The sequence below is a fragment of the Falco peregrinus genome, chromosome 5 (genome assembly GCF_023634155.1).
Source record: "Falco peregrinus isolate bFalPer1 chromosome 5, bFalPer1.pri, whole genome shotgun sequence".
Taxonomy (NCBI): Eukaryota; Metazoa; Chordata; class Aves; order Falconiformes; family Falconidae; genus Falco; species Falco peregrinus.
Window position 1 is genome coordinate 13,238,334 of NC_073725.1, and position 22,649 is coordinate 13,260,982.

The window sequence follows — 22,649 nt, forward strand, 5'->3', positions numbered from 1 at the left end:
TATCCAGCTACTAGGATAAAGCCTCAGTGCTGAGCATCTGTGTTCTGCTCATGAAGAAAAAAAAGGATGACTCTTAATTCAAGCCTAATTTAAGCCATACCACTGTTCCACATACCTCCAGATCTCCTCCATCTTTCCATGCATGAAGGTGGCTTCACAGCACTGTATCTTTCACCACAGCCATCTCCCATGGGACCTCCTCCCATGCTGGAGCAGCAAGATGGTTGGTTCCACCAGCTTTAAACCCCATCAGAGCAAGGATGTATGCACAAGAGTGGCTCTGAGCACTAGTCCTGAGAAAGGATTCTGCTGCCTTACTAACAGACATACACAGCAGACAAAAAAAAGCAGCTCTCAGCTTTTAAGACATATTATTTATGTGACACCCTCCTCCTCTGAACTGTGCTGTTGGCCTGTCATGGCTATAGGACAGTCCAGTGTGTTGTACAATGGCATCTTACAGTCCCATGTGTTGTACATTCCCCTTCTACTATCTAAAGACTGCACCATTGCTATTTTTGACTACCACTGCTCTACAAGTATTGTACTACCTTTCCCCATGTCCCTAATCTGTCTAAGTCCATCTATCAAGTCTCCATTCCTGAAAATTTTACTTTAGTTTTTAGTAATTTTTTAGAATTTAGAATATTTTTTACTGATTCTCTTCAGTGGAATGCATTTTTCCAGTTACAGAATCCAAAATACATCCTGCAATCTTTCCCTTCGAAGGCAGCAGTATTCCCAAGGTACAGGATTAGAGCAGCTTTTGTAATTTCTGGGTGGGCAGTATGGAAACCATTTCTCCTTGGTTTGTTTTTAATCTTACAAAAATCTGTAATCGTGTTTTCAGAGCAGTGCTCCCCCTTTTCCATTACTACGTTGTATTAACCACTAGTAATCAATTTGTACATTCAGAGACTGCATTTCAGTCCATAGGAACAATTTAATGAACCGCTATATTTTAACTCCTGTATTGTGGAAACAACACTAAGCCCAGCTTGAAGTTATGGGATATTTTACGAATATTTTGTGATGACACAGACAGAAGGACTTCCTATGTGTTTATCAAACAACTGATTTAAAAATCACAGTTCCAACAGGATATATGAATTTAGCAGCACCACTAAACGCTTTCATTTATACCTTAACCCTTCAGAGGATTCTGCTAAACAGGTTAATCATTCATGGACGAGAAAAAAAGTTTAAAACCTTGGCAGGAAAAATGGTCAGTCTCATATGCTTTCATTTTCCCCTGTCAACTGTGACTTTGGGAAGCAGGAAAGAGCACAGACCTTGGGCTGCTTTCGATCACCACCTAGTGCGTGAATTACCGAACTGCACAAACTTAAGGAGCGACCGATTTAAAGTTAATTAATGGTTTTTTCATCATTTTTAGAAGACTTAAGATAGGCTTAGTGAACTAGAAAAAGCGGGAATTTCCAGATGCCCCCAGCTGCCTGATGAAAAGTAGATGTTTCATGATGACACTGTTTTCTAGTAGTTTGTGACTATGATGGTTTAGGGATATAAAGACAGCAAGACCTGCATAATGAAGGAGTATCTTTTCCAGGCCAAATTACTTAGTGAGAAAAAACAACATGGTTTCAGGCAAGGAGTTCTTTCATCAAGTCTCCGTGTCTTTTCCAGTTACCTAAATATGTTACAATCATTTCGTTGTTTTTTGGTTTTTTTGTCAAGATCGTCAGAAAACTATTTGCAAAAATTTTCCACTTACAAAAATGAATTGTACATGTTGTTATAACTAAACCCCACATTCTGATTAGGCTTCAACGTTCATCCATGCAACGGGGATTTCACGGCGGGTAAATCTGTAAAACAACTGGAGAAAGGAAGACCACCAGCCCCACTGGCTATGCAAGTCCCTGGCAGCTTTAGGTTTTGATCATTGCAGATGACTCAGGATAACTTGGACAATGCTTTCCAGCAGTGCCAGCCAAGCAAGGCCAGCTCTCTGCTCTCGGCTGGTAGCCCTGCCTTTCAGAAAGCACGCTGTGACTCAACACATGGAAACTCAGGATCTTCACACTGAGGAACTTAAAAAGTCTAATCCAAAGCAGAAAACATCTCTTGACTTAAACAGGATCACACTTGCAATGTTAAATAATAATACTATAAATTTTCATCAAAGATTAGCAGGAGGAATTTCAGGAGACACTTGGAAGAAACCTTTGCCTGTACAGAGCAGAAGAGCTTTCTTTTTAAATGGGAAAATACTACTTCCCATCCATTTTCTTGTGAGGCCAGGTCAGGGAGCATGCAAGGATACTCTTAACACCATTTCTTACCAGCAGCCTATAGTCACTGTCCTACGTTATCTACTGATGCTAAAATCCACATAGACAAACTAGCCAGAAGGGATGTCTTTAAGTATCCCATCACATCTGAAATTCAGACCATTAGCTGAATTGTCACTCAGTAAAAAAAAAAAAAAAACAAAACCAACTAGAACCCCCCCCAAAAAAACACTCATCTGGATTCAGACCTTATATAGGACACTCAGATGCCTAGAAAGGAGAGAACTGTAAAATCTTTACAAGCAGTTTTGTATTTTGTGAAGACACTGACCTCTCAATGATAATTATTGAAAATACCTTATTCAAAATAACTTTGTAGTGTAAACGTTCTAAGCAACAATTTTATTCAAAAGGAAAGAGGGGGAAGGAAGGAAGGAAAGAGGGGGAAGGAAGGAAGGAAAGAGGGGGAAGGAAGGAAGGAAAGAGGGGGAAGGAAGGAAGGAAAGAGGGGGAAGGAAGGAAGGAAAGAGGGGGAAGGAAGGAAGGAAAGAGGGGGAAGGAAGGAAGGAAAGAGGGGGAAGGAAGGAAGGAAAGAGGGGGAAGGAAGGAAGGAAAGAGGGGGAAGGAAGGAAGGAAAGAGGGGGAAGGAAGGAAGGAAAGAGGGGGAAGGAAGGAAGGAAAGAGGGGGAAGGAAGGAAGGAAAGAGGGGGAAGGAAGGAAGGAAAGAGGGGGAAGGAAGGAAGGAAAGAGGGGGAAGGAAGGAAGGAAAGAGGGGGAAGGAAGGAAGGAAAGAGGGGGAAGGAAGGAAGGAAAGAGGGGGAAGGAAGGAAGGAAAGAGGGGGAAGGAAGGAAGGAAAGAGGGGGAAGGAAGGAAGGAAAGAGGGGGAAGGAAGGAAGGAAAGAGGGGGAAGGAAGGAAGGAAAGAGGGGGAAGGAAGGAAGGAAAGAGGGGGAAGGAAGGAAGGAAAGAGGGGGAAGGAAGGAAGGAAAGAGGGGGAAGGAAGGAAGGAAAGAGGGGGAAGGAAGGAAGGAAAGAGGGGGAAGGAAGGAAGGAAAGAGGGGGAAGGAAGGAAGGAAAGAGGGGGAAGGAAGGAAGGAAAGAGGGGGAAGGAAGGAAGGAAAGAGGGGGAAGGAAGGAAGGAAAGAGGGGGAAGGAAGGAAGGAAAGAGGGGGAAGGAAGGAAGGAAAGAGGGGGAAGGAAGGAAGGAAAGAGGGGGAAGGAAGGAAGGAAAGAGGGGGAAGGAAGGAAGGAAAGAGGGGGAAGGAAGGAAGGAAAGAGGGGGAAGGAAGGAAGGAAAGAGGGGGAAGGAAGGAAGGAAAGAGGGGGAAGGAAGGAAGGAAAGAGGGGGAAGGAAAATGGAGAAAAAAAGCAGCAGCTAGTGCTGTCTCGAAAGTAGGAGATAACTCATGCTTGCTACAGTTTATTCTTTAACAGCTCATGCCTCCAAAACAGAGCTGGCAGTATTACTGAGGAAATTACGTTGATTTAAGAACTGGAAGAAATTTCCTCCCCTCCTCAAACACGGTTTTTCCCTGACTGCACCAAGCCGGCATTCAGGGGATGAGCGTCACGAGCAGTGCCGCGGCATTGCTGTTGCTCTGGTGCCCCCCGGTGGCCACCCGGCCTTACTACGAGCCACAGCTGCGACCCCTCTCGTGGAAAAGCTGCGCTCCAGGGGAACCCCCGAACGCACGCGCAGGTCCCCATCCCGCTGGAGCCAAGCTCTGAGCCCCCCCACTGCTACCGGCACTGCAGAATTCCCATACGTGGCAGCCAGAGGCGGCACGCAGGGCAGGTCCCGCAGCCCGGTAACCACCACCGCTAACCAGTTCCAGCGGAGCGCTTTGGCAGCTTGAGCAGTGAGCCCTCCGGGTCAACACAACCACCTCGCTGCCACCGTTGGTTGCGAAAATTAATCTGAGTCGCAAGCACAGATGCCACATCCAGGATCTCTGGAGGATGCTGCATTACAGTAACAGAACTGAGGCATCACTCAAGCAGCTAAGACACATGGATACCCAGCACCAGCTGTGTGTTCCCTCCCTTCCCCAGTCACCACATCCCGTTACCTCACGCGCTGACCTGGCACATCCAGATAGTCTCTATCTCATACAACAATCAGTTTTGCACAGCAATACATCCTGTCCCAAGTCACCAGCAGGGGTGGCATGGACCCAGCATCACATATCTTCATTTCCATCCACACCGTGGCACAGAGAAATTAATCGCTGGTCTATAAATCAGCACTTCCCTCTGTGAGATGATCACAAACTGACTACGCTCACTGCAGCCAAAGCAAAAGGATGGTCCTAATCGCAAAGGGTGTTTCAAAAGACTTCATTTCCAAAAAAATTCAGGTAGGAAAGACAGATGAAAGCTTAAAAGTCTTTAAGAAGAGATTAGATGGCCAAAAGCTGCAATCCTTCAGTCAAGAAAGAAGACAGCTTTATCTAAAAGTCCATCCTGGTTTATTGGCAAAGCGAAGGTAGCAAAGTAATATTTAACAAGTTGAAAGGGGAAAGTGTATCAGATAGCAATCAATACAAACGTGACACGAAGAAAATTTATCAGAAGGAAAAGAAATCCTTGATTGACAGGACTAAGGAAAGAAGAAACACTTCAGTATGTACATTACCAATAAGTGAAGCCCTACCTATGGTTAATAATTAAAAATGCAGGCAAGCTAAAAGTGTTCAAAAAGCTTTCAGTTTCTGCAGGGAATGATTCCTACCACAAACCTGATGAACTTTCCAAGCCATCAGCAGCTACTGGGATGTTAAAGATCTACTGAGGGCAAATTTTTAGATCTACAAGCCTGGATCGCTTGTATCCAAGGTTAAAAAAGACTCACTGACTCTTTGGATAATCTTGGGGATACCATGGAAATTTCAGAAAGCAAGCACCAGTACTAGAAGTGGTAAAGAGACAGACCTAGTGAAATAAGGATGCTTAAACCAATATGAAGTTACAAAAAAAGAAATACTCATACCAGATTTCATTTATAATGAATTCAAGGGCAAGAATATAAGTACATATAGTAATTTTAAAATTGATCGAAACAGATTAAAAATTTAATGTTTCGTGTTCAGTTACCTTTGCCAAACACCATTTTTTTTGGTCAGCCCCCCTTCATTATTTTGCTGATACTACAAGTTTTCTTGATGATTTACTTGCACATACAGCATTAATAAGAAAGCCTTGCACAAGCCATTTAGATGAAAAATAGGAACAATTCACACAGCAACAGCACAAAAAAATTAGAATCACACATTAGCAATACAGTAAAACTAAGCAAGATTTGAATAACTAGCATATCTCCACATGTAGTAAATAGGGCGTCAATCAAATGCTGCTGCTAGTGAGGTTCCACGGAGATCAGGATTATCCTTGATGCTAATTCTCATTGTTGGTTTTCTGGAAGTCAATAAACAACAGCCGATACCATTTGCACGTGAGAGACTCCTAAAAACAGAAAACTGAGGAAGACAAGCCATCGCACACATCTGGAGTGCTCAAACCTACTCTAGCAACAGCTTCTCAATACAGCCAAAAGGTAAAGTTGTGCATGTAGGGAAAACAAACACAGGCAGCTCAGAATGGATGAGCATCCCAAAAACAATGACTCTGAAAAGACTGTAACAGTCAACAATAAAACAAAACTCATATGAGCTTCCAAGTCACATATCAGAAGCCAAGAGCCCTTCCTGGCAAGAAAACTACTTCCCTGCAATTGTTTTCACTCTACATCAGAAACAAAATCAGCTTCAAAAAGTCTGTCAAGAGACAGGCTACCAAGTTTTGTAATTAGGTCATTTATGTGGATGCTTTAAAACAGTCAGGGCTGCTCTTACACACAGAACCCCAGATCCTAGGACCACTGGTTATACTGGGACATCAGTCCGTTTTCCATGGGCCAATATGAAAAAAAACCCTAAGTTGCCTTGATAATTTATTTTGCTCTTGAAATAGTCATTTATACACACAAGTTTTTCATTTCAGCATTTGTTATCACAATATATATATATTTTACCAAGTCTCATCAGCTTGAGCTCCCAGAGAAATACAGTAGAAGAAAAAAAGTTAATAAGATCCACAATTTTATAAACAAGTGCACAGGCATTAAGGAGGCAATTTTATCTCCACATACAGTAGTGAAAACTCAGGTGCTGGCAAAAAATACATAGGTCAGCTGTTTGCTTTTCTTTTTTTTTTTTTTGCCCCAAATGATAATGAAAACCTGGCAGGATGCTGATGACAGCCACAGAAACGATTCAACGGCTAATGAAGACTTAAAGATGTGAATCTACTTCATTTATAAATAAAAGAATGAGAGGTGACTTAATGATAGCTTATGAGCATGCAAAAAGGGAAAAAATAGAGGCTAGTTTTGTGTGGAAAGATATTTTTTCACCACCTGTTTTCCTCCCTTCTCCATCAATCTCCTTTCATACAGGAAGGCTAATTAGCCATTGAAAAAAGATGCAGAGGAAGATGGCAGTTTTACCGTTCCTTGGTATTTTCCAGTCAAGAATAGATGCCTTTCTAGAAGATGTGCTTATACAAAAGTCACTGGGCTACCCAGAGAAAAGTCCCCAAAATACAGAGGTGGCCAGGTAATTCCTCCTGTCATTAAGCTCTTTTTGATTCTAGGCTTCAGTTTTATGGCTAGATGCAAATCAGCTGCAAACACGTATGTTAGTTCGTTCTTTTATTTTCATAAGTCACATGCACCAACCTGAAGTTTGTTGAACAATATAGCTAGTGCATTCCTGTCTGGTAGGCTCAATTCAGTTGAAGTGTACTTTCAAGGCAAAAAAGTAAAGCCAGCTGATGCCTTCCCACACACCTCCAGACTGACTGCACTGGCTCATCTGCTCTGCCCGAAAGAGGAAAAGGGGAGAGGAACCGCATCCCCTGTCCAGACGCATCTCTCCCAGCACACCTGGTCTGTTCAAAGAGTAAGAGCACAAACACTGTACTGGTAAACAGCTGCGGCTGCAGGAAGCAGCAGGAAAGGGTGGGAATGGCAGGGAAAGTATAACAGCTTCATTGCTCTTCTTTGACAAAGAGGAAATGCTTTCCTCTTGCACTCCTATTCTGGTGCCCAAGAAACACACCTTTTGGATTACCAGGAACAAAGTAAGGACACTTCCATGCACTACCACTCTTCCACAAAATCTGTGTAAGCTGTCCAACATAAGCAGATTTGCAAAGCCATAAATGTTCCATTTGTACCCTGAAACAAAAACTAAACAATTCTCTGTTCAAATATTTGTAACCCAGGTATGTTTGTCATTCTTTTCTAGAAATGCTGCATATGCCCAAGTGGCCGCATCCTTTGCAAATCCACCTGACATGGGAGTTCCCTACTTACGCCTGATATAACAAATACAATTAAATATTTTCCCAGATAATTTCAACACTCGTTTAACCTATCACCCACGTTTCAGACTACAGCAAAAGTTTACCTTTCTGTGAGATAAAGGCTTACACTGTCAGGCAGCTTCTGTTTTCTAGCTGATAAGACAGAAAGATAACTCATTTCCCTTCAAATACATAGTAACTCATGCTATAGGGGGCCATTAATTAAGGGTGAAACTCAAAAGATTTTATTTTCCTTCTGTCCAATTCCCTATAAAATGACCAAAAAAATCACTGTGCTATTTATCTTGTAATCACTATTACTGCACTACAGCCAATTCATTGCTGTTATTTACTAAACATACCAAACCCAACAGAATACTAGAAAACACTTGGTTCATTCAGAAACCACGGCAGGTACTAGCTAGCAGGGCGCAACGGTCGTGATGCCACCAGAAATATTTGTAAATGGAGGAAACTTTATTGTGTAGTGTAGAAAGGGTTCATTTAAAAAGCCACAACCAACAGACCACACCAGCACTCATTTATCATTCATGAGATCATCATTTAGCCCACCCACAATTTCTGATACTCAAGTACCTTTATAAGGCATTTAAAGCATTCAGAGCGGCTCCCGTTACCACAGCCTTGCAGAGGGAGAGGCTGCACTTAAAAAGATGCTAACCAAGAAAGTGGTGGCTTTCATTATACATTGTAGTCTTGCTGCGTGCAAAAACATGAAAAATCATACACTAACAATTAAACAACTGCTGAAAATAATATTTGTTTGGCCATGTTCTTTGCTTTCACTCTCAATGAGATTCATCCTGTGCAAAGGACCGACAGGAGGGGCAGATGTTACTTTTACCCTACACATATCCTTCAGCATTGAAATATCAATTATTAGCAAGGATAAGGAATATATAATCATCATGTATCAAACCAGCAGCTCTGCCAGGCAGTCACCTCATCAATCCCTGGTGTACCCTAAAACATTCACTGCAAGTGCTCACCTAAAAATCATCTGTTATTCCCTCCTTCACGTTCCTCAGTCATCAACCCTATTCGTTCAAACTCCCACTGTATAACAGAAAAGACAAAACTCCTGATCCTCTGCACTGCATACCAAAATCCTCGCAGGAAGCCACAGCTTGGACAGCTGCAGGAAGGGCAGCTCTAGGAGCAGCTTAGAAGCACAAGGTGAAACAACGATGGTCCTCAAGGAGCACCACTGCTCACCATGAGATGGAGCTGATTGAGCTGCATGGCTACCTCTGACCCCAGGGGCTCTGGATCAGCCAGCATGGCCCACACCAGCAGAGTTCTGCTACAATCACACCATGCAGCCCTGGCACAGGAGCCCCCATCATGACAACTCAAGAAAAGTCCAAGGGTCTCAATCTGGCCAGGCTTCCTACAGTTTCATTCCAATTTTTTTTTTTTTTTTTCTCTGTCAGCAGGATGCTGCAAAAGTCAACCTTCTTTCCACCACCTTCACAGAAGAACAGAATTTATCCCCTGGGCAAACCACAGAGAACCAAGTCCACAAAACCGTTCTGTGATTGCTGCTTTCCTGAGACGAGACTATACATGCTCCCCATATCCCCACAATACCACCTGTGCAGCCCCAGGGTTAGCAAATTATTGTGTTCTCATCACCAAGGGACCAGTTAGGATCCTTCAGAGAGCCCCCAGGGCTTCTTCATATGAAAGCAGTAAATTCAGAGCTGGTGTGCCGATCAGCTTCACAGACCCAGAGAACGTGTTCAGTGCCCCTGTGGGACCGTTCTGCAGACACCCAGCACAGACACAGACAGCCGTGAGTCGAGTGTACTGAAGACACTCTGAAATGCTAATGCCTCTGAATGACTGTTTTCCTCATTCCACAGAAAATTAGGGGGTGGAAGGGAAAGAAAATGGAGTTCATTGTTCCCCTAAACACCAGATAAAATAATTTAAACCAGTGCATTAAAATTTGTTACAAAAAGAAAAGATGATGGAGGAAGGAGACAGCCTTTATTCAGGTAAAAACTGAGCACAGAATGAAGCTTCTAGTGACCTCAAGACTCCAGTACTTAGGCATTCCCAGGATGCTTCAATTATTGAGTTCCCCTCTGATGTATATTAGGTTTCATTTTGATCCACAGGCTATTAAACATGATCTATGACACCTTCAGAAAAGCAGTAGTTTGGAGTTCAGCCTCTAAAAACTTTTTTTTTTCTTCCATTGTTGGTTATTAATGTGCATATGGCACTGACAGAACATAATGAAGGGGTGCACAGATATGCAGGAGCACGGTGCTGCTTTATAAGAACATAGTCAATAGGGTCAACTAGAACTAAATTAACTCTGTTGAGAGTCTTCAAACTCTGCTTTCTTATTAAAAGCAGTTCTCTTCACTGGCAGGCAAAAAAAGGCTATTTAAAATATAAGTCAATATGCTCCAACTCCAAATTGAAGCAAAGAAGAGTACTTAGTCCTATTTAAGCAGAGGAAAATACATGATGTTTGGGCAAACAAGTACTCTGCAGTCAAGAATCTGGATGCACTAGCTGAAACCAACAGAATACATCAAGAGTGCAGCAACTTGCCATAGCTCAGAACAGAAAATATTTGACTGCAAATAGACTAAGAATGTATACTGTATTTTTGTCAAAAAATAAACCATAGATTTGGAGGTTAGCATTTCTTGGGAAGTGTATATTCACGAGTAATATGGTTGTGTGTGCTTTTGTAGGGTTGTGGGTTTGTTTTGGGTGGGTTGGTTTTTTTTTCCCTAGAAATAGCCAAAGACTATTAAGACAGCAAAAATATTCACCAGGTTTAAGAGGAACCGGAACATGCAAACTACAGAGGCCAGAGAAACGGGCTGACAAGTACCTCATGAAGTTCAAAGGAAAATAAGAAATCCTGCCTGTGGGGAGGAACAACCCATGCACCATTAAATGCCAGGCATCACCCAGCTGGGAAGCAGCTTGGCAGAAGAGGACACAGGGGGCCTGGTGGACACCAAGTTGAACATGAGCTAGCAACGTGCCCTTGCCACGAAGGCAGCAGGGGTAGCCTGGGCTGCACTAGGCAAAGCACTGCCAGCAGGTCGAGGGAGGTGATCCTTCCCCTCTACTCGCAACAGTGAGGCTGCACCTGGAGTACCGCATCCAGTCCTGGGCTCCCCAGTACAAGAGAAACATGGACATACTGGAGAGAGTCCAGTGAAGGGCCACAAAAACTATTAAGGGACCGGAGCATCTCCCCTGTGAGGAAAGGCTGAGAGAGCTGGGACTGTTCAGCCTAGAGAAGAGAAGGCTTGGGGGGGATCTCATCAGTGTACGTAAACACCTGAAGGGAGGGTGCAAAGGGGATGGAGCCAGGCTCTTTCAAGTGATGCCCCGTGGTAGAACCTGAGGCAATGGGCAGAAACTGAAATACTGGATGTTCCCTCTGAACATCAGCAAACACTTTTTCCACTGTGAGGGTGACTTTACACTGACACAAGTTCCCCAGGGAGATTATGGAGTCTCCATCCTTGAGATACTTAAAAACCACCTGGACATGGTCCTGCCTGGGCAACCAACTCCAGCTGTCCCTGCCTGAGCAGCGGGCTTGGAGAAGATGACCTCCACAGACCCCTTCCAACCTCAACTGTTCTGTGATTCTGTTAACAAGTTTTTCCAAGAATCTAGTTATTTCAGTAACAGTATGCCTTACTCCACCCTGTCCCTTTTCAATAATAATTTTCTTTTACAGTATTCCAATATGTAAATAAATAATCATATACATGCGTACATATGAGCACTCTTATTCATGATACACACATTTACATTCAAAAAGCACCTATGAACAATTCTAAAAAGTCTCACTGCATCATGTTGCATTACCAAACATGAAATTTTTCATTTCTATAGCAGTAATGAACAAAAATGCAATACTGTTCTGTGTGGCAACATGACTAAGACAGACATGTTTATTTTTATTACATTACTGGGAAATGATGAGAGCTACAAATAAGGATGACATGCTGAAGTGCTCTTTGTGCAAAAACAGAGGATAAACTCTTCTATCCATGCCTTTTTTTCCTTATTTTCTTCATCTGTAGAATATTGATAATTCATCATTACTTTACCTGCCTTTCAAATACGTAACAAGGGCTCACTAGTGGGACAGATTCAATGTAAATTCCCTTCGGCTTCCTATACTCTGAAAATAGATCAATACTTGCTCTTTAAAAATGTCAGAGAGTTGACTCAGTTTCTAGATTAGCTGGGTTTGCCTATTGTTCTTTTCTACCTTGGTCATTCGTAGTAGGATATACCATTCCAATGCTTTTTTTACCCTAGTAAATAACCTAGTTTTACCTTAGTATAACCCTTTAATCAAAATGACCATTATCTCCAAATTGGGAACATTACTTTTTCAATTCTTCACACACACAGATAAACTATTTTCTGAGGTATGTCACCAACTGCCTATTTAATTTATAAGAACCATGCCACTTCCACTTAATCCCCCCAAAAATTCCCTTTTCCAGAAAAGAAATGGGTTTTAGTTTTACCTTCTCGGTCCTTCTACAGTCTGTGAGACTCAAAACAACAGATGCAAAATGTCCACTGCTCTGGATAACATGCTGTATCTATTTGAAAGCCATACAAATTAAATCGTACTTTGTTCACACAGAAATAGCAAGAAGCACTTATGCAGTGCTTAAGCACCCTTTATCTGTGGCAATAAAGTGGTGAATGCAGTCCCACTGAATCCCCACAGCCTTTGTTGATCTTTCAGTTCGAAAATAAGGCTTTTTAGATGCTTCCTAAATGTAAACAGAAAGATTTATTGAGTGTGAAACTTTTAACCATGCAAAGGTTTGAAATCAGCTTGTGGGTCGTTTTTTTTTTCTATATCTGAACTGAAAGCTGCAATGACCCCCAAGTTTTAGCAAGGCAGTATACAAAATTTGTACGACATTGGGCAAGTGGAACCTATACTTCCCCTGTAAGAAGGGAGTACACCCACACAAAAAATACCCCACTATCATAGGTGATTTAGTTGGGTTCTGAGAGAAGAGTCAAGTTAAAAACTATCTCACAAGGACTAATTAGTTAACCTGAATTAAGTACCACACTTATGTGTAGCTATACCACTCCCAGTACCTGAGCTAGCTAAGGTACTTTCACAGAGCATTACATACTCCGATGAAAATACATCTTGCACTGATCTCCCTCGAAGGCTTCGTCCTTTACTTTGAACCTGTCACACTGTCATGATTTTATTTCGTCACAATATTCTTCTTCACTTTGTCTATCCCCCCCAGCTTCATTTCATGCCATCATGTGTATTGCCACACAGAGAAATTATTGGACCCTCCATCACCCTTAAAAGGATTTCAAGCAAGAAACAGCTACTGTGAAACCTACCTCACCTCCAGAGATGTGAGCAATCTTGCTCTGCAGGTGGCTCAGGGAAGATGAAATCCTTGTTCAGCCTAAATGCAACACATGGAGATGCAGCAGACTCCCTCCCCACAGCTCTGATGGTTTCTGTAGGCTTAGCACTTGGGATCAACACACCTCAGTGCCCAGCGGGCCTTGAACATGTACAGCTCAACTTTAAGTCTTTAACAAAAGTTGCCCTGCACTCTCAGCTAATAAACCATACAGCAGCAAAGCTACTTGGGTTTCTTCTCTTCGTTCCGAGAATTGAGGGGTAGTTTCAGCAGCTGCCTGACAGTGCTCTTAAAATAGAGATTTTTTTCTGCCAGATGTGCTGGATGGGATGTAAATATTGTCAGTTCAAGGTATCACCTGATATTACAAGCCTGGAAAGGGAGGGACTTAGGGGTAGAATAGAAATAGCCAGCTATCAAAAGGACAGAATTTAGATGGTCTAAAGTTAAATGGATGGTTATCTAGTGATATTGATTCTTGCCCTCAGTTGAAACAGTACCACCAATCTAAAAAAAGTAAATTCTGCATGAATACAACTGCTTTTAATTGGAGCCCAACTGGTACTACCCACTCCTGAAAAACCAGTCTGGAAGAAGGGCAAAGCAGAGAACTAGAACAGAAATCTCTATTTTGTTGAATTGCCATATCATGAATTACTAAAATATCACTTAGGACCATTACAGAAAGCGTAGGCTGGAAGCAGTTCACATCCTCACCTTGTCTTACTACATGTGCTGTAGGTTACAATACAGTCACACAAATATACCTCCTTTCTGTTCCCATGCACACATCCGATATGCCAGTCATGCCATAAAAGAGCACGCATGAAATCAGGTCAGTCTCACAAACCATTACATGCGGCTGAAAGTTAAGCAGGCGTACAACCCCAGCAATGTAAAATACATACTGAAGTGTGGCTAGCACCTGGGTCTAAAGCTAAGGTGAGATGGACACCGTCAAGGTGAAACATATTGATCCCGGCTCCTCCTGATGAGACTTTAACAGTGCATTTGGCCCCTTAGTCTAGCATTACTACTTCAGTACACATGCAAAGATAAATATAACAGAGAACAAAGACATTAATTCCAGTTATGTGCAGATTTACAGTCAGGAAATCAAAGTATTCTATTTTGAATTAACAATTCTTTTAAAAAGGCATCTTTTTTTGTGTTCTTATAACTCAAATCTACGGAGGAGACATTCAAGGCAAAGTCATGCTAAATATCTTTATAATTAACAGCTACAGCCACTCGTACTGATGAGTTATATGAAACTGCAGAAAAGATGATATTAAAAAGGGAAGTGTGCAAATCCCTCATTAACAAGGCACTGAAACACTGCTATAATTTTTCTCTGCTATTATATTGCACTGTACTGTTTCTTCTCATTTATCAGAGCTCAGATCTCTCTTCTTAACAATAATAGTCGTTTATATGCACCTAAACTACATTATTCTGCTGCTGTGTATTATATACTATTAGTTGCAAAATAAGAGGAGATGTTACTTTAACAAGTGACTGCTTATTTTATTATTAAATTTCTGAGCGCCATCCTCTGCTGAGGAACAGTCACACTACAACGTAAGTCCTGGTTATTATTGTATTACTCACTTCGTGGTTTCAGGGCTTATTGTGCCTCTCTCCCCTAAGGTCCTTGCCTGCAGACCTGCCTCCCCCGGGCCTCCTGCTCTCATCTCTCCCAGAATGCTGCATTTCTGCCCCTCTTGAACACAACACTGAGAATTCAGCTGGGCCCACTGAATTAGGATGAGATTTTGTAGCTCTTCTCTCCAGGAGTCTGTAAGAGAGGCCTAAAACAGCACACAGCATGCTGAGGATTTATTGTTTTGTCCTTCTTTCTTGTGTTTCTGAACTAAAGCAGCCAAGCTAGGATCCTCTCCTGAATCTTGAAGACTGACAATCTTTCCCCAGAGTGCTTCTGACTGTAGGTTGCCTAAGTCATGATCTGGGAATTCCCCTTCTCCATGTTTAAGATTCAGGGAAACTGTGCCAACTCCTCAAGTAGCTTCCTTGGTTAACTGCCTCAAGTTATATAGGATGAATCCAGAGCTTCTGTTGACCCTGAGGATTTCCCCGATAAACAAAATTTCTTCAGACAACCCCTTTGGAGATCCCAATCTGATCTGCTGAAATGACAACCCATCCCCCCCGGAAGGTCTTTCCAGGTCACTCCAGGGGGTCCTGCTGGCCACACTATTTCTGATACAAGCCAGGATGCTACTGGCCTTCATGGCCACCTGGGCACTCTGCTGGCTCATGTTCAGCCTGGGCCCCCCCACGTCCTTCTCCACTGGGCAGCTTTCCAGCCACCCTTCCCCAAGCCTGTAGCACTGCCTGGGGTTGTTGTGACCCAAGTGCAGGACCCAGCACTGAGCCTTGGTGAGCCTCATACAATTGGCCTTGGCCTATCAGTCCAGCCTGTCTGTCCAGATCCCTCTGCAGAGCCTTCCTGGCCTCCAGCAGATCAACACTCCTTCCCAACTTGGTGTCATCTGCAAACTCACTGAGGATGCACTCAATCCACTCGTCCAGATCATCGATAAAGATACTGAATAGGACTGGCCCCCAGTGCTGAGCCCTGGGGAACACCACTTGTGTCGGGCTGCCACCTGGATGTAACTCCATTTCCTATCAGTCTGGGCTCAGCCAGCCAGCCAGCTCTTACCCAGTGTAGAGTAGACCCATCCCAGCCACAAGCAGCCAGTTTTTCCAGGACAATGCTGTGGGAGATGGTGCCAAAGGCTTTACTGAAGTCTAAATAGACAACATCCACAGCCTTTCCCTCATCCACTGTGCAGGTCACCTTGTCATAGAAGCCAATGATTTAGCCATACTCCCATATACTTCTGTGTAAATTCTACCATTGATTTTCCGTGGCCCTCCACAGAAACTTGTGTCAAACAGAATTAGATGCTAGAGTAAGTAGGCTACTTGTTACTGTAATAATTACTCATGTAAGTAACATTCATAGAAATGGGTCTCTATCATTACTTTTCAAACACCCACATTAAAATACTGGGGTTTTGTTCAAGTGTAAGAAAAACTCAAAATATAGTACACAAGGATGCCAAGCATTCAAATAACATTTTACACACAAATCCCAAGTGGAAATAGACTTGCAGTGACATGCTGGGGACCTTTCTTATGCATAAAGCTGGGTTTACTGCATTTAATGTGGCGGTTATAGTCTATGTCATTTTTCTCTTGTTCTTCCAAAATATACAGGGCAAACATTATTAATATAACCAACTGGAGGTCTTGTTTTCCCTTCCATTCAAACCTCAAACTGTTGTCAATAGGTATTTTGAATACATAAAGAATACTGAATCGGGTCCTTAATTAGCGTTTGATTTATACCACAAAGACCGTAAGTCTCAGAGGTTGCCAAGGCAACACCACTTCAACCTCCTTACAATTCTGCTTTGATATGAAACCTCTCATTATATAAATGTATCACAACACCAGTCAGCATGACAGGCTATTTTACAAATATGTCTTCAGATAGCAGACAGCTATATTCTTCTCTTAAGTGGGGTGGGAATGGCAAGAATAAGGTTACCTATTTATTACTAAGGGGGAGAGGGGAGGGGCAAAATTGTCATTCCAAGCTGCACAAGCTTTAGTATAAAATTGTATTCTGAGCCTTCTAATACAGCCAATATATGTTGTATTATTTGGCCGAAAGTCCACAAAAGAGCAGGAAGCAAACTAAACAAAAAAACCCAAATCCACCACACAACTAAGAGTGTGAGATGGTAGACTTTTGAGTAATTGGAACTAACACCTGCATATAAAAGCTTTACTGAACCACTGGAAATCTGATAATCCAGCATATGTTATTTAGAACTACAGACCAGGCAAAGTTTAGTAAGGCAGAAAAGACCTACCAGGAGTCTACTGACACATTTTTAACACAAATTTCGAGGTCTAAAGGGGTACTTAGCAACATGCCACTAGCTGCCTTTACTGAGCAGTGTTTAATATGCAGTACTCTACCTGCAGTTACACTCCAGGATCCTTTGGCGAAGTCAGGCTCCCATAGGAGGGCTCTGTTAAAGACTGTTACTTCTGTGTCTCCTTCTTAGTCTTCTAGACCACACTGAGTTTGAGCAGACTACAAGCTGATCCAAAAAGCACAATGCATAGCTGGCTGGCTGTGTTAGCAACAGGATGGCAATAGTTCCAGATGCATCCCTCCAAACCCTCCCTTTGCCCTAGCATCCTCTGTGCTGCCAGCAGGGTTTCCAGAGACGGTATTACTATCAGCTAATTCTGCATCATCTGGAGACATTTCAGCATAAACTGGGAAAGCTGATTTTTCTAAAGAGAAGATTGTTACAAGTAAGAGCATGCACAGGTATTTGTAGTTATAGAAAAAATACAAAAATTGGAATGGTCTGGGCTTAAATTTTTTACTTCTCCCCTCACTTCCATTTCTGGCTTGTGATTTCCAGTTACTTTTCTCACTGTGACCCTGTGACATACTGACCATCCTCAGCAGTAAACAAAGTAAATCTTACAGTGTATCACAAGAGGAAAAGGACCAAAATTACCACAAGAGGGCACATACAGTACTAGCAAAGCAACTGTTCCATCATCCCATCAATTATGTCAGTTCCAGGCCAGAGACAACTGCCCCCAGTTTGCGATGACAAAATTACACCCCTTACAAATATCTTTAGCTGGATGTAACAGCAGCTCCCCAATTACCACAGAATGCCCATTTGTACGGTTTCTACAAGAAATCCGTCTTCACTTACTTGTGAAAAATGTCACTGAAAAACACCTTACATCACAGGTTTCTTTACGGGTTATGTAATCTGCTGTGCCCTCAGCATACTGCAAAACGTTCAGGGCATGGACTGCCTTGGACCACCCGACTGCACCCAAAGCCTTCCTGTACCATCCACAGAATCAGTTTCACTACACAGTCAATTCCTGCTGTAATCCCAAAAGATGAAAGTGGTGTAAGACTCTGGATATTCAGAGTCTTCTCTGAATATCCAGAATTCCCAGTTTCACTGGGTAGCGGAGTAAAGTATAATTTATGCTTTTCTTTACTTCTTCACCACCATGTTGTTTCTCTTTCCCTAAGTGTTCAGGTGTGGTGAATCAAATAACCAGATGGTGGCTGTCCCAGATCCTTCAGGCCACTCTTTCCTCTCACCTCTCTGGTTTGCACATTGGAGACTCTGAAGAGGGTAAATTTTATACCTAAAGTCCAAGACCCCAGATCTTAAAAACAAACAAACAAACAGCCTACCACACACACACACCCAAAAAAAAAGGCTTCTGAGAGACACAGTTTATGTAGGACAGCTAGAAGACCAACATCACAATCAGGTATCACACTGTGATACACCAGTCAGCCCTGACACTTTTCCACATAAAGTGGGCCGTGGAAGCTGGAGAACAACCAATACAGCAGAAAAGCAGAAAACCTTCAGGGTTATTTTGCATAGTACTACGCAAATTCTTCACGAAGCTGAGGACTTGAGATCAGAGCTATTTGCTTATCAACTTTCACCAGCACTAACTCACATAACTAACCTTAGAAGACAGTATGTTATTCTGAACAATATTGCTGAACAAGCAGTTGAATAAAATCAATTACTTGCTCAAAGGATTAAGACATACATTTCCTTAATTATTGTCAAATATGCAGATCAACAAAAAGGAAGATTGATTTCTCAATAAACAGAATAACTGCGATGTTAAAATGTTGTTTGAAAAGATAAATTGTGAATTAAAGCATTTTAATACTCGTTTTAGTGAAATGATGGAATATACAGGAAGCACTTGCAGTCAAGAAACTGTACACATCCTATCTGTCCATCAATGGCATAATGCAACAACCTCTTCAGTCTTCACCTTCTTATCACTTACACCTTTACTGATGAGGACACATTCCTTCTTGCCCAGCCATATATTTGTACTGATTAATGTAATATAATGACTATGCTGTTTGCATCAGCAATGTTAGAACAAAATGGACGTTAGCTGGAAAAGTCAAGTCAGTCTTATTTTTTGTGATCCACTGCTGTCATCTCATCTGCTCACTGATACGTGTTGTGCCCCAAACTGGCCCTCAGCATTCAAAAATCAAAGTAACCCTAGACCTGTCCCTGTAGAGAAACACGGAGATGAAATAACACATTTTAGTTGTGCAACGGGCTCATTTCTGTAGCGTCCACGGACTTCCCAGCAGCACCTAAAGCAACATAACTAACAATCATCATTTATTGTTTCCTCTGGGAGAGAAATTTGTGCTATTCAGTGCCTTGCTTTGCTAGGGAATTTTGGTCTGATTTGTGGTAAATATTTTTCAGGCTTTCGTGGGGAGGAAGGAAACAGGTTATGGTTCAGGATTTTGGGTATCTTGGTGCTTCACCAGAGAAGGTGTAAGAATCAAGAAAACGTCACCTTGCTCATGAAAAGAGTGGTTGAGATCTGCAGCAGTGCTCAGTTCTTGGGAGAAACTGCACATGAGCTCCTTTCTCTCAAAGTTCTCTTCCACAAAACACTGGCTAGGAAATCTGCATTTCCAGCATCAGTCTATCTGTATCAGTACATAAAATAAAGCCAGGCATCTATATTCCCCACCCTAACTAGAAGCACCATAGAGCAGCAAAGCAAAGAACCAGTTACTTGCACTCAGTAAGCCACTCATAATATATGTGCTCAAAACTATTAATCGTGTTTCACCCCTTCCTTCCTCAGTCCCTTCCACAGCATATGGAAATCAAAAGGTGGCAGTTGCAGCATTATTTCTTCTGTGTCTTCCCATTGCTTCTTTCCATATCCTCACTCCTTCATGGGTAGAGGAGCTGTTGTACAGCTCTGTGTGTGTGTGTGTATATATATATATATACACACACACACACATATATATATATAGGCTGTCCACTCCAACGAGTGGAAGGGAAGCCCCATATGAAAGGATTATAACCCATCCACGCTTTGTGAAAGCACAGTAAATGCAAAGCCCTTGTATCCATACTGTGCATGGCTTTGTGTTGCAAAAGTTAAATATACTTTCCAAAGCAATACAGACAGGGTTGAGGAAGACCTCACCCCCTAAAGACACCAGCACCCAGCATAAATTGAATACAAGTCCTGTGAAAGTAGAGTTGTTGAAAGGACAGCAGACACTATAGAAAGTGTGCATGTATATATAGTATGTGTATCATGTGTGTGGATAGTATGTATACCATATGCAAGTGTGCACACAGCACACACATCTATGTTCTAGTTTAAATTTCTGGTAGCAAATTCTAGGAAAAAATAAATGCAGAACACCAAAGCTACAGAGAGGAGCAAACAATGAAATAAATTCAACTCCTCACAGAATAGCTTATTCAGTAGAACATAATACCACAGTGTCTATTGGCTTGTTAATTAAGTCTTAACTACTTATTCCCCACTAGTAACCTCAAAATTTTACTGCTGATTTCTCATTGTATTCCTGTTTTCATTTATGGGTTGTTTAACATCAGAAATGTATTCTTAAGCACTTCCTCACTTGCATTATCACAGATTATCACAGATAATAAGACAAGTTCCAAGGACAGTGGTTAAGTGTCTGAAACACGTAACGAATAACCTGTCTAGACAGGAGATGCAGACAACACTGTTCCTCTTCTCTCAGCCAGCCAACAGCTTTGCTAGTAAGCTGAATACCTGGAAATGCATGCATCTCTTACATTAGCCTTGTCTAAACAGAGAACAAACTTAAATCCTACAAACAGCTATCTAAGGATTAGATCTCCATTCTACTGGTAGGTTAGTGCTGAACAAAGTCAAGGGCTATTTCACATTCTTATCTGGCACACAGAAAAATCCTTGAGCTACAGATAACACTGTTCATGTGACACTCACCTGGTGTAGCTTCTGCCAAAATTCAGGTCTATCCTCCATTTTTCTTAAGCTTGGTGGAATGTACCAAAAGCAAACATTTGCATACTCCGGCTAAACAAGAGAACAAGTGATTATTTATGAGATGCAACAAATGGGACAGGAATACATATAAAAGCTCATCAAAGAGTTTGCTTTATTGGGGGGCGGGGGGGGCAGGGGGAGAAGCCTTTGAGTTGATACCCTTCTCATTAAAACCTCCTTCTGCAACTCACCTTTTGTTTCCCTTTTTTGAAACTAGAAATAGTTCTGATATCATCCATTTCTCTTCTTGCTGCCAAAAAAAGGAAACCTGCTGGGGTTCCTTTTTTATTTCTCCTTCCTACATACATATTTAACTCTGCTTTGCTCACTAAAAACTTTGGTTAGGAAAAAAGTGCATGACAGAACAGAGAGATAACTTACAGATTTCAGAATAGAAGCAACTTTAAAGAGAAGAACACACTTTCTTTTTAGTGTTGTTTTTTTTCTAAATGGAAATTTCTATGATGCATTTTACACAACTCTATTTTTGTCACCATTTAACACTTGCACATTAATAATTTTTCTACTGAACAATGACAATCACCTTTTATATCACACAGCACTACATAGTACTGGAGTTAATGCTGGCTTTCTCAATTTCCACATTTTATAAGAATCTCAGGACCCCTTGCAGGTATGTGCCATATCCTGGATAGATCTTTTCCGATATCTAAGAAGGTCTTTTGAGCAAACACTAAGACTCCACGCCTCTGCTTCACTCCAGAGAAATTGTGCCTTTAAACTCAGCAGAGAGTTTAGCTGCAAGACTCCCAACAAAAACTGCTGTTCACCATGCATTATAAAACAAGGCATTTTGTGCTCAAGAGGTTTCCATTTCACGTATGATTGAGAAAATGTTCCCAGCAGAGCAGTCCAGGGTCTCTCTACATTTCCTGCTAATTTGGAGCAATTTTTATTTATTTTTTTTTTTTACCCGTACAGATAGCAATAGCATGAGGAACAGACGTACCTCCCAATCCCATCCAACACTATTTGTAAAACCACTCAAACTCTCTACCTACATTATTTGCAACACAGTATTTAACTGGAGTCTAGATTATAACATGGATTATAAACTCACACACCCCTCTCCCTTCCCACACACTATCCTCATTAGTGGTGGTTGAAAGAAAAAATAATTAAAAAAAAAAGAAGTTTAAAGGGGTCTTGGTAGCTGGGTCACACCTCCTCTTTGCCCCACTGTGAATGCGGCTGCTATTACAGTCCCAGGCAGTCTCCTGAATGAGGAGAGCCCACCAGCTGCGCCATGTTCTTTCATGAAAGGGCACTGAGAACTGCTCATATAATTTTCCACCTCACTTCAAAGAATGCATTAAATACAATTTAATCATCAAGAATATCGTTGTCAGCAGGAACAGAGCTGCAAACCTGCCACCTGCTGCCACTGAATGAAATAAAGCTCAGCTCTTAAAGTCCCATTTCTTTCCCCAAAGAGCACGCACTGAGTACACACATAAACACAGACCCTGAAAAGGCAGCAGCTTCCTCATGAGCGCAAGCACTAGCTTGCTGTTACAGGGTTTATTTTAAAACTACTTAAAATCAGACGGCAGGAGTAGACAGATGGCATGTATTACATATTGCCATTGCCTATATTGTATTCTTGATTATC

General features: G+C 41.9%; 1 protein-coding gene across 2 annotated transcripts in view; it reads right to left on the reverse strand.

Annotated features, from left to right (window-relative positions):
- GADL1 (glutamate decarboxylase like 1) overlaps nucleotides 1-22,649 on the reverse strand; it is a 135,582-nt gene that overhangs the window by 17,349 nt on the left and 95,584 nt on the right. For both annotated transcript variants that reach the window (XM_055806581.1, XM_055806579.1), the window contains exon 14: nucleotides 20,957-21,046. In XM_055806581.1, the coding sequence (XP_055662556.1) occupies nucleotides 20,957-21,046 (90 nt within the window). The remainder of the gene's footprint in view (nucleotides 1-20,956; nucleotides 21,047-22,649) is intronic.